This window comes from Danio rerio, chromosome 4, assembly GCF_049306965.1.
Source record: "Danio rerio strain Tuebingen ecotype United States chromosome 4, GRCz12tu, whole genome shotgun sequence".
NCBI classification, from domain to species: domain Eukaryota; kingdom Metazoa; phylum Chordata; class Actinopteri; order Cypriniformes; family Danionidae; genus Danio; species Danio rerio.
Window position 1 is genome coordinate 13,389,365 of NC_133179.1, and position 19,525 is coordinate 13,408,889.

General features: G+C 34.8%; 2 protein-coding genes across 14 annotated transcripts in view; both read right to left on the minus strand.

Moving 5' to 3' along the window:
• Nucleotides 1–19,525, minus strand: part of msrb3 (methionine sulfoxide reductase B3) — a 113,427-nt gene that overhangs the window by 13,172 nt on the left and 80,730 nt on the right. The window lies entirely within an intron of this gene.
• The window catches only part of hmga2 (high mobility group AT-hook 2), a 42,844-nt gene continuing 28,441 nt past the window's right edge, over nt 5,123–19,525 (minus strand). The window contains exons 4-5 of the mRNA NM_212680.2: nt 12,283–12,315; nt 5,123–5,791 (exon numbers count right to left, since the gene is read on the minus strand). Coding sequence (NP_997845.1) covers nt 5,747–5,791; nt 12,283–12,315 — 78 coding nt within the window. The 3' untranslated portion in view covers nt 5,123–5,746. The remainder of the gene's footprint in view (nt 5,792–12,282; nt 12,316–19,525) is intronic.

Sequence of the window (19,525 nt, forward strand, 5' to 3'; positions counted from 1 at the left end):
CCCAGAGCTGAAAGCACATGAACCAGTGGCTCCTGTGGATGCACGTTTAAACCAACACATATGAACACAAAGCCAAGTTTCAGGAGGACATTTCTATTATACACAGATCTTATGGAAAACGACGCAAAAGGTTGAGCCGATATTCGCCGTCCATCCACTTAAAGGAACACTCCACTTTTCTTTTATTGGCTCATTTCACAAGTCACCTACAGTTGAACAGTTGAGATTTACCATTTTTGAAACCATTCAACCGATTTACGGATCCGGGAGCACTTTTAGCTTAGCTTAGCATAAATCATTGAATCGGATTAGACCATTAGCATCTTGCTCAAAATTTTTAAAAAAGAGAGATTAGTTCATTTTACTATTTAAAGCTTGACTCTTCTGTAGTTACATCATGTACTTACAGCTGCTATTTTCTAGGAACTATACTCTCATTCCGGCGTAATAATCAAGGACTTTTGCACCAATGGTCCAGCAGTAATGTTTCTTGATTATTACGCCAGAATGACAGTATAGATCCAAGTCATATTGACTTAGTAACTACAGAAGAGTCATGCTTTAAATAGGAGAATTATCAAAACTCTTTGGTCACTTTTGAGCGAGATGCTAATGGTCTAATACGATTCAATGATCTATGCTAAGCTAAAAATCGTAAACAGTAAAAACTGTAATATGGGCCTATTTCAAAAAAAAAAAAGTGGAGTGTTCCTTAAAACATGTGACTGTTTGGTTGTAGGAGAATAAAGAGGCGGTCTGATTCGCAAACTGACATTTTAACAAGAACTGTAACCATTTAGGTAGTAGCATTACAGTGTTTGAGCAACGTTTAATGTTGGTTTGTGGCAAAAGCCAAGCTGCCGCATATAAAGACGGTCATTACATGCCATTGTGAGTTCAAAAGGCATGCCAACAGTTCCATTAGCTTCCTCTGAGGCTCTACCTCAGGCCCAGTTGATATTACCATGCTAACTTTTCTTAAGGTTTTCATGGTGACAGGCTGAAAAGGTGGATTCTTTCACTACATAAGCATTACATCTGTTTGAAACCATATGACAAGGAAAGAAAATCACATTTGTGTAAAGTACACACACACACACACACGAAAAAAAAAAAACAACTAATCAAGTATATCTCAATATCTACTAATTTTTCAAAAACATATTCATATATGCAATATACAAAACCCGAACATATTTTTGCCAAACCTGAACGAACGTTTCAAGCTTCTTTTGTTTTTAATGTAATGTGTACACTGCAAAAAGTCGATTTTTGCCTCCGTTTTTAACGTTTTTCAGTACAAATATAGTTTTTTCATAAATTTTTTTGGGCAAAAAACATACAAATATCTGCCAGAAAACTAGGAAAAATTAATTTAAAGGTAAAACATGCTTAGCTTTCTTACTCCACTGCAATACATTTTTGTTGTTTTAATACTGACTAACCAAATATTAAATAAAAAAAAAAAAACCTTAACAACATTTTTTTTTTTACCTCAACCTCACAACTTTAGTGTGTTTATAAAACATATCAAGTAATAATCATGTTTTTATTGCCAATGCATGGACTAGGGCTGCACAATATATCGTTTCAGCGACGTTTCGCAATGTGATCATTCACAACAGTCACATCGCAGGATATATGCAATGTTATAATTCATCATTTGCTTGTGTTTTTGATGCCTGAGATTGTATAATGACCTAATATAACTTTTTATTACTATAATAACAGCATTCAGGAATAATAAATTGTACCATCTGTGACCTTAACGATGATTACTTTTATTAAAATATTAGTATTTTGGTCATTCAGTTACTGTACTTGAATACTGTTACGCCCCATTCACACGGGGCTTCAGCGTCAACGCTTGACAGAGGCGTGTCTGAAGTTGGGGCTGACGCAATCATCATAGCAGCGTTAGCCAATGAAATTAGCCAGCAATAGGCCACTGTCTGAGCCGATGTATTTGCATACAGCAATCTGATTGGCTGACGCTTCCGTTGCCGCTTGAAACGTTGAGAAAGTCTCAACCTTTGCAGCGAGCAACGCCACTGAAGGGGCTGCCGACGGATCCACAATGCAGTTCAGCAATGCCACCTATTCAAAGTGAATGGAAAGCGTTGAAGCTGACGCTCCATGTGCATGAGGCGTTAGACTCGGGGAAAAAATAAAACACTGTGTTTCAATTGTATCTCTTTCTTGTTTGTATTTATAGATTGCTATGCATGAAAATACCCACAACACATGCAAATATAGAATGTATTGCAAATAGCACAGACCACAACGAAAATGTGTTGGAGGACCCGAAAAAGTTTAAAGATTGTTTGTTAGATTTCACAAAGATGCCAATAGTAAACATTAATTCAATCTCCGACTAAGAATATGCATGAAAATACTCACAACACATGCAAATATAGAAATGCACTGCAAATAGCAGCACAGACCACAACGAAAACACGACGTGGGGAAATTTTATAGATTGTTTATAAGATTTCATGGAGATGCACTCCCAGTGCAGAATCATCCCCATCGATCAACCATTATACATCCTTTCCAAATAGAGATCTTAAGTCATCTGGTGAAATTGAATTCATATCGCAATATATATTGCAGAATAAAAAATATCGCAATAAATAATATCGCAATAAAAAACATCGCAATAAAAAACATTGCAATAAATAATATCGCAATGTTAGATTTTTCCAACATTGTGCAGCCCTAGCATGGACACACACTAGCATAATTTTGCTATTTATTTCCGAAACCAAACTAAAGTCTTCATTAATAACTCCCTTAGAAATATTTGTACTGAAAAACAAAACAAATGCTGAGGAAAAAAACTATTTGTGCAGCGTATTGTGTGTGTAGTTGTTTTCTAAGCCATCGTTTTCCCCAGCTGAATTAAGATGAAACAAAAAAATCAAATGTAAAAAGTTTGTAAAACAGGATCTTGTGCAGTCCTTAAGTCTATTTCAGTACATCGTTTGAACCCGTACTGAAAGAAACCAGGCAAAAACAAACAAATAAACTGTTTTCAAGACTGGAGGTAGGTATTTGTCAGCTGATTATTAGTCCGTTTTTATCCTTTTTTTTTCTCTTTTTGAGGTAAATATCTGAATAGTACATAACTAAAACTAGAAATTCAGAGCAATAGTGAAGAGGAGGGGAGAAAAAATAGAGAAGGAGAAGGGAAAATCCATTCGCAACATTATCATTTAGTGTCATACAAGCACTTGATCCTTAGAAACCATTGAGTAAAATCAGTACAAAATATATATTCAAGTTAAAAATGTAAAACAGACATCCCAGCTGCAGAGACAAGAGTGTCTAGTTACAAACGTCAGATATATGCTAATGTGAAAAAAATAGAGAGAGAAATTAACTAGAAACAAACACAGTACTTTTTCTTTTCCCTTAGCTGCATGATTAGTTCTACATATGACTATAAACAGACCTCAGAATTCAGTTATTACCTGCCCGACTCTTATAAAAAAAAAGAAAAACGAAATTCAGAGCGTTCGCCTGCCCTTACGACAAGGTTTTGTTTTCAACGTTGGCACTCGCTGCCATCCCCTGCTTTATAATGAGAACTATATAGCAGCGTGTGTCTTTCATGTGTTGGTTTGCTGGTAGAAGAAATCAGAGGTAGTTTTGAAAATGGTGAGGAGATATTGCATTGGTGACGGGTGCTGGCGTACTTTCGGATACCGTTTGACGCCATCACTGCGATTCAGGTATTTTTGTGTGTAATGAGGTATAGTGTGGTTTTTGTTCCTGTGGTTTCTTGAGGTTTCGATCAGTTTCCCTTTCGCTGAATTTTGTCAAATGGTGTTCTTAAAGCTATGCCGTACAAGAAAATAACAACACAATTATGTACATGTATGGTAATTAAGCAAAATATGTACAGTAGAGCTACTGTTCTGGAGTAATGTTGAAAACGGTCTCTAACCGAGGCGTTTAATGTTGAAATAAAATTGAAAATCACCACCAAGGACACAAGGGGTATGGATATATGATACTAAAGAGAGAATTCACCCCCCCCCCCCCCCCCACATTTTAACAGTCTGTCATTGTTCACGCATTTTAAACCTGTATGATATTCTTAGTTCTGTAAAACAGAAAAGAAGATGATTTAAAAAATGTTTACGCTGCACTTTTGCATACTATAATAGTAAATGGTGACCAAGGAATTAAAGTCATGACATTTCATTCACAGTTCCAACCCATTTTTTCAGAATTGTGAGTTTATTTCTCTCAAAGGTGTCTCCATTACATAATTCTGCGAGTTTTCCCAGTACTGGTTTGCAGCTGGAAGGGCATCCGCTGTCTAAAACATATGCTAGATAAGTTGACGGTTCATTCCGCTGTGGCGAGACCTGATTAATTAAGGGACTAAGCCAGAGATGTCCAGACAAAGTTTAGTTCCAACCCCAATCAGACACAGCTGCCTATCTAATCAAGCTCTTACTAGGCAGTCTAGAAACATCCTTGCTGGTGTGTTGAAGCAAGTTGGAGCTAAAATCTGCAGGACACCGGCCCTCCGGGACTAAGTTTAAACACCCCTGGACTAAGCCGAAGGAAAATTCATGAATGAATAAATTCTGTAAGTTAAAACAGCAAGATAAGAAAAAAACTGAATCCCGCAGTTTTGTATTCTGCAATTTAGGCATTTTTCCCATGAGAATTGCAACTTTTTATCTCCAGTTTTGACATATGAATTCAAAACTGCATAAATATATTTATACCTTTCTCAAAATGTTGATTTTATATCTTAAATTAGGATTTTTTTTTCAGATTTCTGATATATCAACTTTAAATTGTGTGAAATGAAATTCAGAATTGATTTTTACTCACAAATACTTCTGTCAAGCTTTAAAAAACATTTTTAAAAAAACACAATAAAAGTAGTCCAAATGCTAAATTTCAAACCATACAACAGCTTTGGCTAAGAAATATATTGAAATTTCAGTCATTATTGACTTAAAAACTCTCTTAACAGCCATGGTCACCACTTACTTTCACTGTATGGAAATGGTGAGCCTAAACATTCAACAAAACATCTCCTTTTGGGCTTCATCAATAATAATAAAAAAAGAGGGCGAATAAAATGAGAATATTCATGTTAAGGTATCCACTTACTTCATTTACAGTAACTAACAACCTCTGGTTGCATCTTAAAGGCAATATCTTTAAAGCTCACTATCATTTTGGTCAAAATGTAGTGGACTGAAGGAAAAATGGAGTATTGTAACTTGGTATAATGTCTTTGGTGGTACGGTACTGTAGAGAGCGGGTTCTTTTTGTGAAAGGGTGTGTTCTTTTAAGCTCCACCCTGATACAGAAAGCACCACATGCTGAATGATAAAACCAGACCGATTCGCCTTCTTTACCAATGTAGCTTGGAAAATCAGTCAACAAGTGTGTGTAAGTGGGGTGCAAAGAACCGCTGTAGCACATATTGTATGTTTAGCCCCTGCACCATCATGCTTACAGCAGTTTGTGGGAAGTGGAAACAGCAAGGCGGCTCCAATTGATCTGCAAGATGTTTGTTTGCATTTGCATCACTTTTTTGTTTCGGGTTACGCTCTGAGGTGTTGTGTGTGTTTATCACAAAACAAACAGAGGAGAAAAAACGAAAATAAACAATCAAACGAAAGTGGGAAGTCAATAATAAGTGGTCAAGGCAGTCTTTTCCCTTGGAGAGAGCTGACAGCTGGATGAGGTAGAGGTAAAATCCTGTGGTTGCTTAATCCTCTTCTGCCTCCTCCTCCTCCTCCTCCTCTTCTTCTTCCTGCAAAACACAAGAGTGGTGTAACGGTCAGTGTTGAGTTACTTCAACAAAGTTATTCATTCATTCTCTTTATTTGTCAAGGGTCGCCACAACAGAATGAACCACCAGCTTATCTAGCATATGTTTTACACAGCGGATGCTGCAACCCTGTACTGGGAAACATCCACACGCACATACATTACAGCCAATTTAAATTATTCAATTCACCTATGGCGCATGTCTTTGGACTGTGGGGGAAACCCTGAGCATGCAAAGGAAACCCATGAGGAGAACATGCAAACTCCACACAGAAATGCCAACTGGTCCAACCAGGACTCGAACCAGTGACTTTCTTACTTTGAGGCAACAGTGCTAACCATTGAGCCACTGTGTTGTCCATATCTAAATAATTATTACCTAAAAATAAAAAATAAGCCCCTTACTTTACATTTTCAGTGGAAAAGTCATTTAACTACGGTAACTTGTTACTTTGTAACTAATTACACCCAATACTGGTAACAACACAGTGCGACGCAAATGTCTGACTGACAGAGCTGAAGGTTTCTTTTTTGGCCATTGTTTTGGTTCCAAATGTTCTTTTTCATGAGCTCAGGCAGCCACTGTCCCACAGCTGACCACCATTGAAGCGGTATAGGATGGCGTTGAATGGGGGGCAGGGGGAGACGCTTGGCTTTTGGCACTTTTCAGAATGAAATGGATTTCGTTTTCCACATGGCTTCATTTTATTTGGGGAGGCTAACTGACACAATTTATAACCCTCTTCCTTTGCCTAGTCGCTGCGTTGCTCCCATTCAGGGGAAAGGCCGTGGCGAAAGCCCGCCTGCATTATATGAGCCAAACTCCATTCATTAGTGCGGCAGACACTTCAGCTGTGAAGTACCAGCTAAGCGCTACCATGTGTGACATGGGCGAGTGAAAGAATGGAGATGGGGGGCGGGAAAGAAGGGAGAAAAAAAAAGTCTTTAATCATATTCGGACACCCCCGCCTGCCAGCCGTGCTTCTGACTGAAGTGCCACACGGAGCAGAAAACACCAGCTTAGTTACAAACTCTCACACGCTCAAATGCAATATCGCATTTCTTTTGTAGCACTGTAACTGTTACACCTTTTTCACAATTCTTTTGATCGTCTTTATTTTTTTGCAGTTTAAATGATTGAATAACATTGTCACGCATCATCGCTCGCTCTTTCATTCTGAGCAATTAGAGGCGCAGCTACAGCACTCGACAAACACTAAAACTTTAATGGAATTCTGTTCCTGGAAAGAAAGAGAGAGAGAGAAAATCCGAGGCCAAGATTACCATGCGCTTGGTTTAACCATCACCACCAGAGAAGTTGGTTCAGCATTGGGTTTATGGCGGATTGTGTGTTCCCTTTGAAGTTAACTAGAAGAGGCACTAAAGCTAATTATAAAGCAATGCAATTAGGAATATCAAATATTAACAAAGGATGGATTAGTAAATAGGTTGCCCTCACAGTTTGTGATTAATCAGTATTAAAATGCTAGTTTACCAGACGGCTGTTGTTGTCTCAAAGTGTGATTTTTTTTTATCAGCTAATTTCGAGAGGATCACATTCTTGTGATTGAACACAGCTGGTACTGCATTAGCTCTGTATATTTGCACCAATCAGATGAATACTGACACACCATAAAATGTCAGAGCTTTCTACTCCAGTCATCTTCGTTTTGAAGAATCCCCCCTTCCACCCCTACTCCTCCCCTTTTCTGATAGGGTGGCACGGCAGCCCAGTGGTTGGCACTATTGCTTCACAGCAAGATCATCGCTTGTGCGTCCCTCTGCCAGCCGCTCTGTTTCTGTGCCGAGTTTGGATGCTCTTCCCATGTTCAAGTGGATTTTCCCCAGGTTCTCTGGTTTCCTCTCACCGTTCTAAGACATACATCATAAGTAAATTGACTACTTCAAAATAGCATCCTAAGGCAACTCTTAGTCAGCAGTTCACAAGTACGTGATTTCTCGAGACCTACCTGAGCTCAAACTCTCCTCTCGCCCTTCAAACGGGCTTCCCAGGCTCAAGGATATTCTGAGCTTAGGGCTCTTTCCCGGGACAGCATGCCAAATACGCTTTATTATCAATCATTAGCTAAGTTTGAACTCTTGAAACCATTTGAAGAGTGTTTCTTCTAGATATTTTTAACCAAATCTGAGATTTCTATCTGAGAGTTCATATGAAACTCTAATGCTTCAATATATTAAATAATTAATTAATTCAGCTTTGCTAATCTCAAACGTTTGTAGGTTTGAAATGAAGTAAGAATGAGTAAATTATTTTGTACCAAAGTAACCCTCACTTTAAAAAATGCTGGGTTCCAAACAATTCCTTCATGTTGTCCCAACACAAATCAATTAAGTTAGCTTAAACATATTTACAAATTTAAGTGGAGTTATCATAAAAATTTAAGTTTTCCCAAAAACTGAAGAATTGTGTTGTTTCACAACAATACAATGGGACTGAATGTTTACCAGTAAAAAATAATAATAATAATCTTTTGTGTTTCAAGAGTTCAGACTCAGATATGCTTGCCGTTAATAGCAGGTTTGGCATGCTGTCCAGGGAGAGAACTCTGAGCTCTGAGATAATTGAACCCAAGGCTCCCGCCTAGTCAATAAACATACATAGTGGGTACGAGATCAGGTAGTTCTTGAGAGCTGCCCCTGGAAAAGGAGGAGATAGGGTGGAAGGAGAGATTCTTCCAAAAATGGCGATTCAAAACGGAGTTCAGCTGCCTTGAACCAGGCCGAAGCACGCTTGTCCCCCGTCCTGTCTGCTCCAAAGGCCCGCACTCACATTACATTTGCGGCGTGAGTGCGCCCTCAGTCTATTTATTGTAAAGTTGGATAAATCTGATTTGATTATTACTGATTACAGATAAAAATCTAATCGTGCTCAATCATATCATGTGCTCCTCTCAAAATTAGTTTATAAAACTTCACTTAACAGACGAAAGAAACCCTAATGTGTTTGGATTAAATGATGGCATTTTCATTTTTACTCCAAAAAAATGTTGCTTCTTCTTGCTTCTTCAAGGTACTTATTTAAAATAAGCTGAAACAGCATAATTCTTGAGTTTTGTTTTGTTTTAGAAGCTTAATTGTTTTATGAAGCTTAATCGATTTACATTACAATGACATAAAGGGATTGTGTGGAACCCAGCATTTTTTACAGTATTGCTTGAACTATCCCTTTAAGCAAACTCTGCATAGACTTTACATTTTTCACTTTTAATTCTTAAGACTTTTTGGTGCCATTTACACTAATGTGCTGTCCTTTTTAAACATTATAGTTTTAGGACAACTTTGATGAAAGGTTTTAATCAACTTCAGATAGCTGCGCCAACGTTTTCAAAAGTTTGCATTTCAGTTCGTTTACACTGAAACAATACCAGCGTTTCCAAACTAAAACAGAGTCTTCAGCATTTTCACAACACTCCATTTTCACAGGCGGGGGTAGTATGAACACAGAAACCGTAACAAAACATATGCATTTTAAAATGAAAACACAATATTGTAAATGACACCTCACAAATAAGTTCAAAAAAGCTGAATAGAGGTCTTGAGATGCATTTAAAAAAAAATTTTAATCGCTCATGATGTGAGATCTTTAAATAACAAAGACTCCATGACCGAGAATGAGGATTCATTGCATTTAATTAAACGGTATTGCCTTCCAGTTTACAGATAACATCTTGAAGTACCTATAGATGTGTGTGAGCATGTATGCATTGAGCCTCCAGTGTGGCTCAAAGCCATCAGGGTCTTTGATTTCCCACATAGCCACAAATCAGGCCTCAGTTATGCATTCACACCGTAAACTGGTCCGCACCAGCGAACAAGAGGAGGTGAGCATATTCCTGGTAAATGTGTGGAAGATTGTATAGTTGTGGGGGGGATTGTAGCCCAGGCCATTGTGTCTTTTCTTATTAGGGTCTTTACACTCAAATCAAGCCAACATAAATGACAAACATAACCACTTTATGCCTATTGTTTTTGTTTTTAATACATGTGTGTTATGTATTTATTTATTTGATTTATACTATGACCTCAAATAATCTTTCGGAGTGGTCACACTTCATTTTGATGGTCTGTTTGTTGAATTTAAGTTACATTGCATCTACATGCAATGTAACTTAACCACACATGGTAGGGAAAGTAACTGAAAAAATTGACCTGGAAAAATGAGATCGGTTATAGGTTCTTAATGTTGATTTCGATTAGTTTTCAATTAATTGTCCAGCCCTAGTGGAACCTGCCTTTTTGAACAGCGTATGTCAAAACTTCACCTGCATTTAATACCCTTTATGTGTATAAAATTCTCTAAATTTGTAAACTTAATGCAGGGCTGTCCAAACAGAGGGCTGTTGTCCTGCATAGTTTAACTCTTACTTTCTTCAACACACCTCCCTGGAAGTAGCTTAATTAGCTTAATTAGCTGGTTCAGGTGTGTTTAATTGGGGTTGGAACTAAAATATTAAGGACACCGGCCCTCCAGGACCGAGTCTGGACAACCCTGACTTAATGGGATGATTTGGCCTCATATATGAAACATTTGTAAACAGAGTCAAATTTTTAACAAAAATGAACTTCAAAACACCTTGTACAGGGTTCATATTTTTACTGCAAAAATTCCAGTTCTTTTCCATGACTTTTCCATAACTTTCAGGTAAATATTCATGACCTAATGTTTCATGGAATGCCCATGTACATGTGGTAAATAGGAAGAAACGTATGTTCAAATTTATTACAGCATATCAAACAACATGTGACAATCTAGTACATTTATTTTATACCTGTAAAATAGTTTTTAGAAAATATCTTGTGTGAAAATTTTTAGAAATGGTGGCTTGTGTCTTCACAGGTCTTCACAAATAAGCCTTTAGCACCCACATTATCTTACCTCTGTAGTTAGAGATTGTTTCTGGACATGACACTCAAATGTATCTTGAATTACGATGAATGCAAGTGAAAGAGAGGTGAAGCTGAAACTGCAAGCTGCTTTTAGCCCCACACAGAGAATGTCACGTGAAGGGATAGACATCACAATTATATTTGAAATTTACCCAATATTATCATCTCAAATATATTCAAGTACACAGATATTTGTTAAACAAATTTCCATGACTTTTCCAAAACATTGTGGGTTTATTTATTTTTTCCAAAACTTTTCCAGGCTTGGAAAATACATTGTCAAAATTCCATGACTGTTTCAGGTTTTCCAGGACTGTAAGAACCCTGCTTGTATATGTGAATATATACTGTACATATTAATAGTGAAATAGTTTAAATAAATAGAATAATTAGTTTTACTATTAATAGTGAAACATATTAATAGTCTAATGTATATATTAATAATAAAACGTTTTAATAGGAAGGAAATTGGTTTTAACATTTTTACACAGAGATGGCAATTAAAATAAAGGGAAGGAATTAATTTGATTATATATTAAATAGTCTAAATTATTTACATATATCAATATTAAGATCTCAATAAGAATCAACATGTTGTTTATTTTCATATATATTTTAACGCTATTTTTTATTGAGTCCCATTAGCAACCGGTATACAGGCGTTAGACTGCTGTCCTTCTTTTCTTCATGAGCACATTAAAGCAGCGGTGTGCACAGAGACTATAGAGTCCAGTCCATTGTTAATACGCTGAAGGAATTTTGACAAGAGAGGAAAAAAAAGGGGGCAACTCTTCAAAACTAATCCTGTCTGCCAGATTGCATATCCATCTGTGAGGGGATGAAACCGAAGAAGACTGGGATTCCACACATAGCGCTATAGGATTTACATTAGCTTTAACCACACAGGTCTCTCATCAAACCAGAATTATGCCCCCCTTTCACTCACTTGGGCTTTTTGTGAGCTTTGTAAACCCAAACAGCAAATCCCCTTCCTCATACAATCATCGTCAATCTTTTTTGTTTTTTTTTGGCAAACTTCTAGCCAACTTCTTCGTTTCAGTTTCATATACAGTTAAAGTCAGAATTATTAGTCCTCTTGAATTATTAGCCCCTCATTTCTAATATGTGATTTTAGCCATGACGACAGTAAATAATATTTTACTAGATATTTTCTTTAAGATGCTAGTAGCTTACAGTGCAATTTAAAGGTTTAACCAGGTTAATTAGGTTAACTAGGCAGGATAGAGTAATTAGGCAAGTTATTGTATAACAATGGTTTGTTCCGTAGACTATCAAAAAAATATAGCTTAAAGGAGCTTATAATATTGACCTTAAAATGGTGTTTAAAATAATGAAAACTGCTTTTATTCTTGCTGGAATAAAACCAATAAGACATTTTCCAGAAGAAAAAATATTATCAGACATACTGTGAAAAATTCCTATTTGATAGGATTAATCATTTTGACAGTAACTGTATACATGAGTGCATGTTCACCTGCTGTATTTATTATTTAGTGCAAGATTTCATTTGCTGTATAGTGCAAAATAAGATATTGTTTGACGTACCTGAGCGGGCTTTTCCTGAACCACTTGTTGTGGCTGAAAGACAAAAAGAGAAACAATTATGACTTTCTGAATGCAGAATACACTTATTTTAATATTATTTTTGAATAAACTGATAGCTCTTATGCATGATTTAGGATCAGTGACAAAATGGCAGGAGAGAACATTCACATACGTACATACATACATTTATGTAGATCTTATCTAATATAAATATGATATATTATTAAATCTAACCTCCATAAAAACACCATAGAGGACATTTCATTATTTATGATCTGCATAAATAATATATCTATTTAAGTATAACATATTTATACAAGTTCTCTGCAAAATGGTATATACATGTACACATACAGTGCTCAGCATATATAAGTACACCCCTCACAAATCTATCTCACGAAGCTCTACAATACTATATCTGTGCATATACATTAGATTAGTCAGTACTGAAGCCAAATCTAGAGCTTATCTAACAAATTAACCTACAATAACGGTAGATAAACTAGTACACCCACATTTATGTTAAAGAAAAATATTAAATACAAATTTAAAAACAAGGAAAAACAAGAGAAGCAAAAATAATTTGAATTAGAAATTTTGTAGGTTGTAATTTGTTTTTGCGATATTTTGCTGGATTTGGAAATTTTCCATTTCTAAATATGTTTGGTGACTAAAATATTATTTTAATAAATATATCTGTTTAATAAATCTGTTTTGTTTAAATGCACCAAAAATTGTGCATTTTGTACTGTCTGGAGCCAGCATCTGAGCTTTTCAATCATCATAGCACACGTGCTGCTGATGATGCGATGATGAAAGTGATTTGATTTGAATACATTGCCTATATTCACTGAGAAATAGATAAAAATATTCATTTTTCAACTTGGGGTGTACTCAATTATGCTGAGCACTGTATAAGTATACAGATACATGAATATATACATTTAAACAGATTATATGTAATACAACAAGACATATTTTATATAAAAAATTATATATATATATATTATTTATATATATATGTTGTTGTGAAAAATCCAGGTTAGCTAAGAAAAGATCAGTTTCTTAGCTCCTATGATGTTATGTTATGTTATTCCCAAATTCTTATTGTGTTGTTAATGTTATTTAATAATAAAAAAATGCTCCAAAAGATTTTTTTATTTTTAAAATGGTAACAAAAAATGTCATGAGTATTAAAGTATAAATCATACATAAAAAAAAAGTTTTAAAATAACTGTAAAGGGAGATATTTGTTGTCTTAAATTATATTTTATAAAATATTTAAATGTATGTATATTTTATTGTTCATATAGTTCATATTGTTCATGAATGTCCATGTGTGTGTGCACTAGTGCTGCACGATATTGGAAAAGTCTAGCCTTGCAATGTCTTTCTGCGATTAATATCGCCATATATAAAGACAATTTCAGCAGTGACATTTAAACCACACTAAACTGAACTAAACTGAACTCTGAAAACTGGACTGACACGGTTTCAGTTTACTAGAACTTCTATGTTAAGCTGCTTTGACACAATCTACACTGTAAAAGCGCTATAAAAAAACATGAAACATTTCAATTAAATAAACAAATTCACCAGATGACTTAAAAACTGCTATTTAGAAAGACTTTATTCATTTAGATTGAGTGGAAAGATTCTGTAGGGAAGTGAATCATTCATAAAAATGTCAAAAATCTATTTTAAAGCAAAAATAAAAGTGAAATAAACTGTGTTTCAGGATTTTCGGGGCAGTCAAATAGTATTCAGGTTCATAATTTATGAAGTTTATTTTTAAACTAATTTTGAGAGGATCACATGCTTAGGATTGTTTGCGGCTGGTCCCGCATTATTCAATTCATGATTCACCAATCAGATGATTCCTAAGCCACTATAACTACCCTAAGTTCCATAAAACAGCCGTCTTTGTTTTGAAGAATCCCCCCTTCCACCGCTATTCCTCCTTTCCTAGATGGGTGGCACGGTGGCCCAGTGGTTAGCACTGTTGCCTCACAGCAAGAACGTCCCTGGTTCTAGTCCTTACCAAGCCAGCCGAGCCAGTAAGTAGTTATCTCTTAAGAGCAATCACTATCTGTTCATCAGCTACTACAGCAGGGGCGTTCTCGAGATCTACCTGAGCTCAAACTCCCCTCTCACCTTGCAAATGAGAGGGAGCCCTGGGTTCAAGGTTCTTATGAGCTCAGGGATCTCTCCAAGGACAGTGTACCAAACAATCTTTATAATCAATCCTCAGCTAAGTGTGAACTCTTGAAAAACAATTAAACGTAGAATAACACTGCAAACGTCATTACTGTATGAATAATTTAATAAAATGACTCTTTATTAAATTTACGAATGGTAAAACCTCTTGTGTCTGAATACTCTGAACGCTCTCAGGCCTTAAAATCACATGCAAACTAAAAACTTTTACTCCATTATAGTTAAACTCTCTAATAACCATACAATTCTCATGAGTCTGCTTCTTCTGGTCAACTATAAACATCACTCAACATTGCAGATCCTGCGATGTGACTATTGCGAATGTGCACACACCATCTGAAACGATATATTGTGCAGCTCTAGTGTGTACGCATAGGAATGTACACAGCAGTGTCTTCACAGGGACGAGGGTGCCAGATACAATGCCCAGATTGTGCCCTACTCGCATTACATCATAAACGCTAAGCGCTGCCACCCCACAGGAAGTGCTTCTAAGACCAGATCTTGACAGCTGAAGAGTCCAGCAAAAAATAAAACCCTGAGAGTGTCCAGCGTTTGGAACCAAAGCCAGCAGCACACACATACGCACACACATTTGGGATTGTTGAGAGCAGCTGGTGTGTGTTGTGCCAGCTCTCCCTGGAATGCTATCAGGCTGTAACACAGTAAATGTCAACACCGGATGGAAGCGAGCGAAGAACGCAGCTGGCGATAAAGGGAAATTGGGAAAATGATGCACACATTCCGAACGGGATGGATGGAGCACAAATACACTTTGGAGATGGCAATAAATCCAACACCTTCCTGATTGCATCTATTTACAAACGCGTGAAATATAAGCTGCCATGTGTGCATTACCACTAACAGATGATCACCGATGTCCAAAACCACACTGTACGTTACATCACCGGTGATACTGTACATGCAGAAAAAAATATTGCAGTGTAGGAGGAACTGGGAATCATTTATTATATTAATAGTTTATTTAATAAATAAAAAAATATATATGCTTATAACTGCTTGTTAAGGATGGATAATGTAATGTAATATTGTTTTATGTATTTAAATAAAATAAATAAAATTATGTACAAAGCTTAGTTTATTAAAATAAAAATAATATATAATCTATAACGTAATAATGTTTGTTTAATAAAATAATCTAAAATAAAACTAAATAAAATAAAAATTTAATTAAAAATAAAATAAAATAAAATAAAACAAAATAAAATAAAATAAAATTCAATTCAATTCAATAAAATTCAATAAAATTCAATTAAATTAAACATATACTACTATGGAACTGTTTTTAAAATACGGGTAGTCGTTGCCTCGAGTTTTATGAAAAATAAACAATTTTAGCTAAAAAATCTTCTTTAAAATTCTATTTAAAGTCAATTTGGATGCTCAAGTGAGCAAATTCTATAATTAATTACCTTTTAATTAATTAATTTTATATATTATTAACTATATATAGTATTTATAATTACCTATTCAAAAATTCCTTGCACTGTAGGAACTGGGAATTATTTATTATATTAATAATGTGCTTCTAACTGCTTGTTGAGAATGTATAATGTATGATGTAAAAACATTTTGTTTATTAAAATAAAAGAAAATAATGTATAATGTACAACAATAGTGTTGTGTTTAATAAAATAAAATAAAATATTTTTTTATTTAATTAAATAAAAAATGTAAAGAAAAATTAAGACTAAAATATAAATTAAATTGAATTAAATTTAAATTAAATAAAAAATTAAAATTAAATTAAAAGAAATTAAAAGAAAAATGCTAGTACTAAATTTAAAAAAAATCTAATCAATTAAATCAAACGGAAAATTAAAACTTAAAATCACATTAAATTAATTAAATTAAATTAAAAATTAAAACAAAAAGTTACATCAAATTAAATTAAATGGAAATTTTTAAATAAAAATTAAATTAAACATATACTACAATGAATAAAACTGGTAGTCGTTGGATATTAGCCTTGGATATTATGTATAATAATCATCAATCATTTCAGCTAGAAATCTTCTTTAATTTATATTTAAAGTCACCTTGGATGCCCAAGTGAATAAATTAAAAGCAGATTTTAATTTTTGGGTGAACTTTCCCTTTAAACATCTATAGTTTTTGAATGCATACAGTACATTTTTGCTGCATTTATTCTATTCATGTACGCAAAAAAACTACAAATGAAGCTAAACCAGTCTCTAACTTTAACTGTATCCAACCACAATAGCAACCATAATATTAGAGAACATTAATTCAAATACAAACTAGTTCAAGTCACTAAATACTAAGTGGGACCACAACTATGATTTTTATAAAAGCGGTAAAACGAAAGCACTAAATAATAATATAAATGCAGATAGGACCAAATAAGGGGAGGGTTCGGCTCTGACGGATATAGGCTATCAGGTGACATGGAAAAAGCTCTCAGACACTATTTGCGTCTCTGCGGTAAATTTGGGGTAATCGTTTTGGAGGAGATACATTTAGCCATCAGGTCCCGGATATCCAAACGTCTTAATTATAGATCACTTGCAGACAGCTGGAATAAACTGAAAATGAGAGGCATGAGAGAGGCTATGAATTAAACGCAAATAATTCACATTAAAGTCAAAATGGCTTTTTTTCTCCTGACTGATCTGCTTTTAATGTTGGAAGTCATGCACACTGATCAAAATGAAATTAATTAGTGTGAAAAGTTAATTGTGAGAATATTATCTTTGGTTGTGTGCTGAGTTTAATGATCTGAAAACCGTAAAACCGCGATAGGTGACCTATTTAGTGTGTAGTTTTCACTGTTCTTTTACTGTTCAATTTATAAAGCACTTAAAAAGTGTAACTTCAGACAATCACAAAGACTTTTTACAAGTAATTGTAACATTATTTTAATTAAAATTTTTTTACTATACTTCCCATGTGCTGTTTAACGGAGAATAGTTTTTCTGCACATTATTAAGCATAATAATAGTCTCAACAGCTCATTTCTAACAACATATTTTTTTAATCTTTGCCATTATGACAATACATCATATTTAAATAGTTGTTTTAAAAGATACTAGTATTCAGCTTAAAGTGCAATTTAAGGGCTTAACTCGATTACTTAAGTTAACAAGACAAGTTAGTGGACAACAGTGGTTCTGTAGCTAATTGTAAGAAAACAATCTCCTCCCAGCAGACACACAACATCACAAGACGTCACGTTAATATCAGGAGGATAGATTTAGGTCGCCAGCATCTAAGGACAATATTATTTTGATAATAACGTGTATTATTTTGATAATAACGTTCCAATAACGTGAAATGATGTTGATATTCGGTTGATTTTAGGTTGTGTTGAAAAGTGACCAAAATCCAACGTCGAGCCATTATCCTAAACTAACGTCATATTGACGTCAAATACTGATAATTATTCGTCAAGTATGTTTGATAGACGTCATATTTAATAACGTCCACACAACCTCATGCTGTAACATCATTAGACATTGATATTTTGCTGTTTTTAGGTTGCATTGGAAAGTAACCAAAATGCAAGTATTTCTAATGGACGTTAGGTTCTGACATCAACCCAATTTTCATTTCCAAACCAAATAATTGTCCTGCGACATTAAGGTACAGCATCAATCTGACATCATGTTGACTTCATGTGCCTGCTGGGTTAAGTGGGCTAATAATATTGGCCCTAAAATATATTTTTACAATTAAAAAACTGCTTTTATTCCAGCCAAACTAAAATAAATGTTAAAATATATTACGAAATGTTGTGGGAAAAGCTTTAAGAGATTTAAAAAGTTAAATCACTTTGGAAATCTTAGAAAAACTATTAAAACATTTCACTAATTTTGCTTTCAACTATATATGTCTTAAATTAGATATGAATGTATCTGCAAAATATACACGGGCTGTAAAAATGGAGGAATGTCAAGCCATTTGCATTTTAACAGCTTTGCTTTTCAGGGAACTGTCAATGTGAAGACTTGTGTTAATAAGGGAATAGAAGCTCCGCTCTGAGAGGTTGTTAAGGCCATGAGATTTTTATGCCAACATGAGAACTGCTTAAATATTATTTTAAAGCATGAATCACATTCAATGTGTGGCACAAAAAACAATTGAGCTACAATGCAGTTTGCATTATTGTCAATCACAAGATTTGTCCTATAGCAATTAAAGCTAAAGATTAACTATATACCAAATATTTTTTATAAATGCATCCTAGTTGTTTCTTCAATGTCTTTAATGGTGTCTATCGAACCAGTTAAATACATACACCTATACGAGAAGCTACATATCTGGTTCTTGAAAGAATCTCCGGCTTTTTTCTCATTGAAGTGACAGATTAAAGAGTAAAACACCAGCTAGAGTGAGTTTCCAAACATTTAACACTACGCTGCCAACTGGCATCAGAGTGCATTGCTTGCCACAACCCGCCACATTGGAAACAAGTACTACTGTGAATTATTTTCCAGCCTACAGTGTTACGCATGCCTTGAAACAAAGAAAACTGAGGTAAACGGAGACACCCACCATGCTCAGGAATGATAACACTGATGAACAGTATCTCCAAAATAAAAAAACAATGATAAAATGACAGAACAATATAATGTTGCATTCTTCTTCTGTCCAGTTGGGAAGTGATGAACAAAGTGGTTCACATAAAAATCACATAGATGTTTTTGTTTTTGTGAGTGTATGTGTGTGTGTGTGTGTGTGTGTTAGAGGTTTTTTATAAAAGAAGGTCTAAAACAACATGAATACTTTACATTTTTAGCTGATCTATATACCTCTGACCTTTCTTTAAACATGTCCACTTGCGGAACAGTTCCTCCCTTTTCCATGTGAGAAATGTCTTCTTATTAAGTAGTTTAAATAATAAGATAAGCAACATTTTCAACATCCAATTAAATCTTGTCTGGACTGGCAGCCTCTTTTAAACCTTGATGACACAATCAGTCAAAGTCTTCTCTTTAAATGATGAAGCTGTGCTGAGAGTTTTTCAGCATAGGTTTATATGAAC